This window comes from Dipodomys merriami, unplaced genomic scaffold, assembly GCF_024711535.1.
Source record: "Dipodomys merriami isolate MVZ:Mamm:240054 unplaced genomic scaffold, mDipMer1.0.p SCAF_406, whole genome shotgun sequence".
Lineage (NCBI taxonomy): Eukaryota > Metazoa > Chordata > Mammalia > Rodentia > Heteromyidae > Dipodomys > Dipodomys merriami.
Window position 1 is genome coordinate 792,110 of NW_027205671.1, and position 11,184 is coordinate 803,293.

The window sequence follows — 11,184 nt, forward strand, 5'->3', positions numbered from 1 at the left end:
CCAGGGTCCGAGGCCCGGCTGGGGATGGGTGTCTGTCCTGCAGGCACAGGCAGGGCCAGAGGGAGGCCAGGTTGGAGCCACACTTGGGCAGGACGAGGTAGGAGACAACCCAGGGCTCCTGCAGGGAAGAGGGAGGTACTGTGAAAAGCAGTGAGGCCAGGCAGGGTCACCCTGAGAGCCCCAAGCACAGGGGCAGAGCCAGAGGACCCCGCTCTGTAAGGATGCGACCGGCTCCAGAAGCAAGGAGGGCCGTGATGTCCCGGGCCATAGCCGCAGCGGCATTGCCGGGGCCGCCGCAGGGGCTGGGGGACCTGCTGTCCCTCCTTACACGAGCCCCTGCTCCCCCCAGCTCCCCCCTGCTCCCCCCAGCTCCCCCCAGCCCACACAGCATGGCCCCTCCCACGGCTGAGGCCTGGGGAATAACCAGTGGGCCAGGAAGCCAGCGGGCGAGGGCACCGGCTCTGGCTGAGCACACGGTGGAGTGGGCGCGTGTGTGCCACAGACACCAGTGCTGGAGGCCGGGAGGTGTGGGGCGGCTCCCACTGGAGCAGAGCGGCGGCAGCTCTGGGCCACGGGCTTGGGGGAGGGGGGGACTTAACAAGAGCACACGGAGCAGCAGGCCAGCACACCCCAGAAGAAGGAAGCGGAGCCCACTCAGGGCCTGCGCAGAGACTGCCAGTCAGAAGAGGCCTGCCATCTTCCTGAGGGGCAGGCACCGCAGCCTCCAGGGCTCAGGAACAAAAAACTACCTCCTGGGGTCCGGAGGTCCTGGTCACCACAGCGGAGAGGGGCAGGTGGGGGGGAGAGGCAGAGCTGCGGCCTGCACCTGCAGGACGGACCTAGACGCCAGGACAGGTCAGGGCCTCCGCTGGACAGGAGGGGACAGGAGGGGGGGCCGTGAGTGACCCTCAGGAAGCACCCAGGAAGACGGGAGGAGGGGCCTGTCCAAGGATGGGCCATCTCACAAGCCTAAGATCCCAGACCGCTGGGGTAGGGTCCCACGGACGAGTAGGAGGTGGCAGGGATCACTTCAGGGAATGTTCCAGAGCCCAGAGCCCAGACCCGGGCGGGGAGGGGGGGGGGGGCGGGGAGGGGAGGAGAAGGGGGCTGGGCTGGGCTGGGCTGAGCTGCCTAACCTCACAGCAAGTTCTACAAGACAAAGCCCTCAAAGGCAAATGTGAGGGCCAGGGTTCTAGGGCTGGAGCACAGAAGGGATGAGGCCCAGGCCCTGTGTCCCAGCCCTGTTAGACTCACCCACAGCACAGCCAGGACCCAGGACCATGACCCCCAGCAGAGTCAGGACCCAGGACCATGACCCCCAGCAGAGTCAGGACCCGGGGCCACGACCCCCAGCAGAGTCAGGACCCAGGACCACGACCCCCAGCAGAGTCAGGACCCGGGGCCAAGAACCACAGCACAGCCAGCTTGGGCAAGAGGTCATGAAGGGCACAGGGCGTGGGGATATAGCACAGCACAGACAGGACAGGGACATGGGGTCTGGGCTCTGAGGTGAAGGGACACGGGGTCTGGGCCCTCACAGGACGGGGACAGGAGGTCTGGGGCAGCCATGTCCCACACCAAACTCTCTTGGTACTTCCTCTCTTGCAGCCAGCACCACAGCCCCATCCGTCTTCCCCTTGGCTCCCAGCTGTGGAGTCAGTTCTGGCTCCACGGCGGCCCTCGGCTGCCTGGTCAGCGGCTTCTTCCCCAACCCGGTCACCGTGTCATGGATGTCCGGAGCGGCCGAGTTGACCGGCAGCGTGCGCACCTTCCCATCTGTTCTGAAGTCAGGGCTCTACTCGCTCAACAGCATGGTGACGGTGCCCTCCGGCACCTGGCCCAGCCAGACCGTCACCTGCCATGTAGTCCACCCGGCCAGCAACACCAAGGTGGACAAGACCATTGGTAAGGAGACGGCCCGAGGGAGGGACCCCGGGAGTCAGGCATGGGTCCGCTGCCCCGCCTGGACACGCCAGGGTGGGCAGTTCATGCCAGAGGGGGCTGCAGGCCAGGCTCCTGTCTGTCTCTCACCTTGAGGAACCCAGTGGCCCGGCCTCTCTCCGTCGGGGAAGGCCCTCTGGGCGGATGCTCTCCTCAGCCCCAGACAGAGCTGCCCAGAATCACAACCAGGGTCAGCTGGCGTCTAATCTGAGCCCTCGCCAGGGACCAACGCTCCAATCCGTCAGCATGGAGCCTCCTCACCTCAGGCCCCAGTAACCACAACCTTCTTTTGGCAGAGCCCAGGTCTTCGGAGCCCCCCTTGCCAAGATGCCATTGCCCAAGTAAGTTGCCAGACCTAAGCCCCCAAAGCCCCCAGCCTCAGGACTTAGAAACAGCCAAAAACAGTGTCCATTGGAGGGAGGCCCCCCTGCTGACCTCTTCCTCCATGTCTTCCCACATAAAACCTGCGTGCGACATAGGACCATTTGTCCTCATCTTCCCTCCAAACCCGAAGGACACACTCATGATCTCCCTAGTCCCCAAGGTCACCTGTGTGGTGGGAGATGTGAGCCGGGATAACCCAGAGGTCGAGATCACCTGGTTCATGGATGATGTGGAGGTACCCGAGGCCCAGACGCTGCCCCCAGAACAGCAGTACAACAGCACACTCCGAGTGGTCAGCGTCCTGTCCGTCCAGCACCAGGACTGGCTGTCAGGAAAGGAGTTCAAGTGCAAAGTCAAGAACAAGGACCTCCCAGCCCCCATCGAGAAAACCATCTCCAAAGTCAAAGGTGGGAGCAATATGCTGAGAGCGCCGGGTGGCCACGCCCATGGGGCGGAGCCTGGCGTGGACAGCCCTCAGCCCTGCAGTGACCTCTGCTGACCTCTGTCCCCACAGGGCAACCCCGAGAACCACAAGTGTACGTCTTGCCACCACCAAAGGAGCAGATGACCAACCCAAAGCTCAGCGTGACCTGCTTGGTACAAGGATTCTACCCTGAGGATATCTTTGTGGAATGGAGCAGGAATGGCCGGCCAGAGGAGAGCTACAAGAGCGCCCCACCTGTCATGGACTCCAATGGGTCCTACTTCCTGTACAGCAAGCTGCCAGTAGACAAGAGCACGTGGGAGAAAGGAGACACCTTCACCTGCTCCGTGCTGCACGAGGGCCTGCACAACCACTTCACGCAGAAGACCATCTCCCGGTCTCCGGGTAAATGAGAGCTGGGCCTCAGCAGCCGGCGCCTCCCTCTGGGCCTCGGTCCACAGGAGGCTGGCACCCGCCACCCCTCCCCATGTAAATAAAGCACCCAGTGAAGCCTGGGACCTGCGAGGATGTCCTGGTCTTTTCTGAGGCTCAGAGCCCATCTCCTGCCTGGGCCTTGTGCAGCGGGGACAGGCCGGGCTCCAAGGGCTCGACCGCCATCACCCGGGGAGGGATTCGGCCAGATCGCGCCCAGTGGGGAAGCCAGCTAGGGACTTGGCCCTCGGGGAGAAGCAGCCCAGGCCCCACAGCCCCTCCCTCAGGCATCCCTCCCGGCCCACGGCCCCGGACAGACAGCCTTACACACACCCTCGGAGCCCAGCCCAAGAGGGCAGGCACACGGAACAAGACCAGCCTCCACCACTCTGCCCTCTTCCCTCCCTCTGCCCACCCGTCTCCCAGTGCCCACCGCACACCCGCCTGCCTCTGCCTGGAGAGGCGTGTCCCCCACGCTCAGACACGCCCTTGGCCCCCACCTCACCCACAGGAGACAGGGCAGCCACAGGCCCTGGGGCAGCTCTGCCGTGCACTCAGGGGCAGAGCAGGCGCCACTGCGCCTCGGGACACACGGTCCACACGCCCAGAGGACACAGCCACGACCCTCACCACACCTGCTCAGCACCGCAGACCACGGGCCCTGCTCACACACGCACATGCTGCACACCCGTGCACACACACTCCACCACACTGGCCCTCACACGGCAACCTGAACAGCACACACCCAGCAGGGGACACTCACTGAACTCGGGCCCATCCCTGACCTCACATCACCCACAGGGGCCCAGCCCTCCCCTCCGGCCACCCGCACCCCCGCTGCCCACACAGCCCTGGACCTGAGCCCACCTCACACACAGGAGACGCGACCCTAGTTTATGCGTCCTGCCCACCAAGCCACGCGCTCCCCTCCCCTCAGCCCAGGCTCCACTGGGAATGGACCTGTGCGCTCTCGCGCTCTGGGCCTGGACGCCAGGGCAGGGAGAAGGCCAGGGACAGACACTGCTGCAGGCCGTCCAGCCCTGACGCTTGTGACCACCAGCACTGAGCAGCTGACCCCTCGGGGAGGGACACACTTTCCCAGCCACCTTCCAGGACCAGGAATCTGCCTGGGCCTGGACCTGAGCCCCAGTTGTTGGGACACTGGGCGCTTTTGCCGCCCCACATGGGAACCGCTGGCCCGGCCCACTGCCCCTCCCTCCCTGGCCGCCCTGCCAGACACACCCTGACACACAGGGCGTCCCTCAGCCCCGCTGGGCACACTGACCACCCCCTCCCTGTCCAGAGCTGGACCTGGACGAGACCTGTGCTGAGGCCCAGGACGGGGAGCTGGACGGACTCTGGACGACCATCACCATCTTCATCACCCTCTTCCTGCTCAGCGTGTGCTACAGCGCCACCGTCACACTCTTCAAGGTCGGCCACCGTGTCCCCACGCGGTCCCACTGTGTGCCCCCGGGCTGAACCACAGGGTCTCTGTGATGTCCCAAGCTGTGCCTCTGCCTTTCCACGGAGTCCCATTCCTTCCCCATCACGAGTGACTCCATACCCACACTGTCCCCTGCTGTCCACACTGTCCTTCTGATGGCCTGCACGCTGTCCATCTGTCCTCCATACTGTCCATCTGTCGACACTGTCCCTTCTGTCCACACTGCCCCATCTGTCCTCCATACTGTCCATCTGTCCACACTGTCCCATCTGTCCACACTGTCCTTCTGATGGCCTGCACGCTGTCCATCTGTCCACCACACTGTCCATCTGTCCACACTGTCCCCTGCTGTCCACACTGTCCTTCTGATGGCCTGCACGCTGTCCATCTGTCCACCACACTGTCCCATTTGTCCACACTGTCCCATGCTGTCCACACTGTCCATCTGTCCACACTGTCCATCTGTCAACACTGTCCCATGCTGTCCACACTGTCCATCTGTCCACACTATCCATCTGTCCACACTGTCCCATGCTGCCCACACTGTCCATCTCTCCACACTGTCCATCTGTCCACACTGTCCCATCTGTCCACACTGTCCCCATGCTGTCCACACAGTTCATCTGTCCATACTGTCCATCTGTCCACGCTGTCCATCTCTCCACACTGTCCATCTGCCCACACTGTCCCATGCTGTCCACACTGTCTATCTGTCCACTCTGTCCATCTGTCCACACTGTCCATCTGTCCACACTGTCCCATGCTGTCCACACTGTCCATCTGTCCACACTGTCCCATGCTGTCCACACTGTCCCATGCTGTCCACACTGTCCATCTGTCCACACTGTCCCATGCTGTCCACACTGTCCCATGCTGTCCACACTATCCATCTGTCCACACTGTCTATCTGTCCACTCTGTCCATCTGTCCTCCACACTGTCCATCTGTCCACACTGTCCCATGCTGTCCACACTGTCCATCTGTCCATACTGTCCCATGCTGTCCACACTGTCCCATGCTGTCCACACTGTCCCATGCTGTCCACACTATCCATCTGTCCACACTGTCCATCGGTCCACACTGTCCATCTGTCCACACTGTCCATCTGTCCTCCACGCTGTCCCACGTTCTCTCCGGCAGTCCACGTTTTCCTTCATGGGCTGGAGGGTGGCGTCCGGGTGCTGTGCCTGGCTCACCGCTGCTGTCCCACAGGTGAAGTGGATCTTCTCCTCGGTGGTGGAGCTCAAGCAGACAATCGCCCCTGACTACAGGAACATGATTATGCAGGGGTCCTAGGACCGCCTCCTGCATGGACCAGGGCTTCCCAGAGCCCTGTGGGATGCTGTCCATCGAGTCAAGCAGCCCGACAGCCAGGCCACACCTGTCCTTCGTCCTCCCTGCCCCCTGAACCTGCGGCCTCTTGAAGCTTCGCTCTGGAACGTTCTGCCCGTGGAGGAGCACACGCACAGCAGGCTCTGCCACGGCCCCAGCACCGTGGACAGGACGACCCTCCTCAGCACCCAGCAGGACCCCTGCGGTGGCGGCCGAGGCCCGTCCCTCCCTGGGTCACCTCTGTCCTCGGGGCTGCAGGGAGTCACCTATGGGGTGGACATCCTACGTGCAGATGAGAAGCCTGGAGACAGCGTCACCCGTGCCAGCCGGACATGGAGTTTTCTGAGAGCAGGCCTCGCGTCAGAGCCTTGCGTGGGATGTCCACCACCAGGACGGGAGGCACGCCTCCCACAGCCCGGACTGCTTCAGAGGCGCTGCCCGGGTCAGGCTGCGGCCTGGGCCCCCACCGTGCCCCGCTAGGCTCCATCCTAGCCCTGACACCCGGCCGTCTCGAGTCTGAAATGGGGCGTCCCGTCGGATGGGGCTCTGTGTGCTGCCCTCCTCTCGCCCCGCGGGCCTGCCGCGGCCCTGAGGCAGCAGTCAGCTGACTCCGGCCACCCCGCCTCTGGGGACAGCCCACTGCCCCTCCCCCAGCTCCAGGCTCCACTCGTGACACACACAGGAAAGGGCCCCGGGCGCAGGGCCGCTGTGGGGCTCGGGCCGGGCCTTCCGCCAGGTGGAAGGGCCGAGGTCCGGTGAGGCGGACAGGCATCGGCCAGGTGGGGGCGGCTCCGGGACGGGGTCTGGGAGCAGGTGCTCCTCCCGCAGTCATCACGGCTCCATCCTAGGCAGCTCTTTGGGATGCTGCACACAAGGTCACACGGGGTTTGGACCAGGAGGCCTGTTTCTCCCTCCCTAAGCTTCATACCTTGGGCCCCACTTTCTCCTCGGAATGCACTAGCCGGCCCCTCCAGCTCCTGCTGGAACAATGGTGGTTTAGGGACAAGGTGCACTGGCCCCTGCTCCTAGGGGAAGGCTTCTTGGTTCTTGTCATGAACTGTGATGGTCACTGTAGAGGTTTCCTTTGTCCATCTGAGGATAGTCTCTGTCTAAAGATGGCTGAGACCCTCATGGGAAATGCTGTTCAATGTTAGGAAGTTTATTTTTATTGTCCTCAATGACTGGAAGCCACTTTTTCTATGGTTGGGTTGCTGTGTTTGCACTTCTGGGAATCACACTGGGGGCCTACGGGGCTAGGCAGACATCATCCAACTATGCTGGATTCCCAGACTTTGGGATGCTGAACCAGCCTTAGGGAAGGAGTTCAGTTCTACACATAGTAGAGCTAGCAGGGTACTCGTAGCCTGGTAACGTATTTGGAAAGACAGACTGATTCTGAGAAGCTGGTTCCCACGATTGCAGTGGCAACAAGGTCACCACGCTGGCCAGCTTGACCCGCGGACGGCACACCACGCCCAAAGAAGGAAAATGAGTCCCACGGCCCAATTACCTTTTCATATTGTTTTATTCAACTTGCCAGTGTCTTCTGGACATGAAGCTTTACAGTGTCAACACTGGCAGCAGCTAATCTTTGAAAATGAGTCTAGAAGTTACTCGTTCTCATCGGTGCACCCCTCCTTCCTTTCTGCCTGTGGCGATGGACAGGACTTGCACAGACCTGGAGTTCTCCTGGTGGCCTTGCTCCACCTGCACCTGCAGGCCGCACCCGTCCCCCAGGCACCCTTTGGCCCCGCCAGTCTCCAGGTCTCCTTTGGTCACGCAGATCATCCTGTTATTGGCCTTTCCTAGCACGCACACATGAGAGAAAACCGAGTGCTGGTCTTTCTCGGTCTGGCTTATTTCTCCTAACGAGTCGCACTCCAGGGGCCGCCATTTTCAGCAGAGGACACAATGGCACCCACCCATGATGGCTACGCCTCACGCCACTGCACGCACTTGCCTGCCTCCTCGCCCGTCCTCAGCGGGCAGCTGGTCGGGGCTGCGTCTGACAGGCCCTGGCCGCCTTGTGCGGGTGTCCAGCCTCCCCGCTCACCCCGTGTGAGTGGGCGGCCGGTGTCTGGGCCTGGGAGGACGGCCATCCTCCAGTGGCGGTGGCTGCGATCCTGGGAGTGCTGCCACTAGAACACTCCTGGGCAGGCCTCTCCACACCACCTGACCTGGATTTGGGGCGACACCGCCTGTCGTGAGGAATTCTAGCCTTCACTGCGGGGAAAGGTCACACTGATTTCTGCAAAAGCTGAGTGGGTGGCCATTGCCTCTGGCAGTGAATAAAGGTGCCATTTCCTCACCGCCTGCCCATTGTTGTCATTTATTTCTTCATGCCGTTCTGTTGGCTAATCAGAGCAGCAACACAGTTTTCCTTAGGCTTTTTCCTTCTAGCAAAGACGTGAAACATTTTCATCATGTATTTATTAGCCGGTTGTGGTCCATTTAGTTTTTGTTATGACTGTTTCATTTGTGTGGATGTTTAATTTTTATAGTTATTATACAGGTAATTGCAGAATGGTTACAGTTACTTAAGTCAGATAAAGAGAACATTTCTTCTTTCTTCTTTTTTTTTTTTTGCCTATTCCTGGGGCTTGAACTCAGGGTGTGGATGCTGTCCCTGAGAGTCTTCTTGGTCAAGGCTAGTGCTCTACCACTTGAACAACAGCCCCACTTCAGGCATTTTCTGAATGGTTTATTGGAGATAAACTCATACACATTGCTGCCAGGGCTGGCTTCAAACCTCAGTCCTCAGATTTCACCCTCCTGAGTAGGATTACAGATGAGAGCCACCAACACTGGCAAGAGCAAACTTCTTTACGGACGATGTAGGCCCCCTTGCTTTCTCCCAGGATTTTCCTCCCATGCCCCAACCACAAGTTATATCGTTTATTTTCAACGTAGTGTCCACTGAGTTGCAGCATTGCACTTGTTCATGTCTTTGTCCCTCTATTTCTCTGCCTCGTGTACACTCCCAAAGACACATAAATTAACAAACAGAACAAAAAGAAAACAAAAACACAAAAACAGAAAAAATAAAACACTCTGGTTTCCATTTCCTGGAGTTCATTTGGATAAATACTATTTTTTTTTTTTTTGCTCCGGTCATGGGGCCTGAACTCTGGCTCTGGGTGCTGCCCCTCAGCTCTTTAGCTCAAGGCTAGCGCTCTACCACTTGAGCCACAGCGCCACTTCCGGCTTTCTTCTTTTTGCTTATGTGGTGCTGAGGAATCAAACCCAGGGCCTCAGGCATGCAAGGCAAGCACTCTACCACTGAGTCACCGTCCCAGCCCAATAAATACTATTTTGTATAATCAGAGGCACATAGTCATTGTGCCTTCCTGTTCCTCTCCTAGGAATATTTTCCTTTGGTCTCATGGGAGTGAATGCCTAGAGACCTGTGTCATTGCTTGTGTCCTAGTAATTTAGATATAGTTTCCAAATATGAGAGAAAATAGGCACTGTTAGTCTGTCTGAGCTTGCTTACCTCACTCAACATGATTTGCTCTAGGTCCATCCATGTCCCTGCTAAGGACATTATTTTATTCTTTCTAATGGCTGTGTCAAATTCCATTGTCCATAGTACCACATTTTTGGATCCACTTGTATATTGTAGGGCATCTGGGCTGTCTCCACATCTTGGCTGTTATGAATAGTGCATCAATGAACATGGATGTGCAGGTGTCTTTACGGTGTCCTGGCTTGTGAGGTTCTGGGTAGAAGCCCAGGAGCAGTATTGCTGGGTCCTAGGGAAGGTCTATGTTTAGATGTTAGGATCCTCCAGACTGCTGTCCAGAGTGGTTGTACTAGTTTACATTCCCACCAGCAGTGCAGAACTGCTACTTTACACACACACACACACACACACACACACACACACACACACACACACACACACACACAATACCTCCACCAGCATTTGTTGTTCAAATTCACAATGTTGGCCAATCAAACTGGGGTGAGATGCAATCTCAGAGTTGGTTTGATTTGAATTTTGTTTATGGCCAGGGACGATGAGCATTTCCTCAGATGTTTCTTTGCCATTCTTAGCACTTCTGAGAAGTCTCTCCTTAGCTCCCTTTGCCCATTTATTGATTGGTTTCGTAGCTTAGGGAGAGGTTAGTTTCTTGAGTTCCTTGTATATTTTGCGTATTAGGCCTTTGTCTGATATATTGCCAGTCATGATCTTCTTCCAGGTAGTTGGCTGTCTTTCTAGCTCTGTAATTATACTTTTGTCATGCATAAGCTATTTAGTTTGGTGAAATCCATTTATCAAGTCTCTCTCCTGGGCTGGGAAGGTGGCTCAGTGGTAGAGTGCTTGCCTTGCATTTATAAGGCCCTGGGTTCGATTCCCCAGCACCACATAAGCAGAAAAAATAAGCCGGCATTGTGGCTCAAGTGGTAGAGTGCCACCCTTGAGCAAAAAGAAGCTCAGGGACAGTGCCAGGTCCTCGTTCAAGCCCAAGACTGGCAAAAAAAAAAAAAGTCTCTCTCCTATCTGCTATGCCCCTGGGACTCTTTTCAGAGAGTGTCTGCCTCTTCTGGTTAGGCTGCTCCAGGTGGGGATCTACATGGGGACCAGAGAAGGCTGTTGCTTGATCTGCAACAAGCCCCTATGCCATGCTTTCCAATGCAGAGGTCTGTGCCCAACGGTCAAGAAATCTGTCCATGTCTTCTAGATTTTCTGATTTGTTGAAATACAGGCTTTCAAATTTTCCCCTAATGATCCTTTTGATTTTAATGAGATCTGAAGAGAGCTTCACTCTGGTTAAAAACTGGTTGAAGTCACAGAAGGTTCTGGAATTCACATCCTCCATGGGAAGTGGAGCCACTGCAGCATCTGCCAAGGATTGTGTCTCCACAGGGCTACCACACCACAGGACCAGACACCTCAAAGCTCCAGAGCTTAAGAGCTGCTAGCAAAAAACCTGTGTTCAGTCCCATATAGTAATGAGAATTAATCCCACCAACATTCCCCACAAAACAGATCCTTTGTAGCCACGGAACAAGAGAGAAGGAAGGGAGGGAGAGAGGGGACAAGAAGGAAGAGGAAAGAGATGGTGGGAAAGGGCAGAAGGGACAGGAAGAGAAAGAAAAAGGGAAAAGGGGAGGGGAAGAAGGAAAGGGGAAGGCAAAATTTCACATCCCTAAAGGCATGCTTCTGATTCAACAAAAGAAAGGAAAAAAATTGACATTGATTGAGAATTTGTGCTGGGAC

The 11,184-nt window shown here is 57.7% G+C and overlaps 1 gene segment (V, D, J or C); it reads left to right on the forward strand.

Moving 5' to 3' along the window:
* The first annotated feature begins 254 nt into the window (after nt 1-254).
* On the forward strand, nt 255-3,277 carry LOC138806726 (Ig gamma-2A chain C region, A allele-like). The segment is given in 6 exon segments: nt 255-426; nt 913-990; nt 1,609-1,905; nt 2,238-2,280; nt 2,401-2,732; nt 2,840-3,277. Coding segments are annotated over 6 exon segments (1,245 nt in total).
* Nucleotides 3,278-11,184: the final 7,907 nt, after the last annotated feature.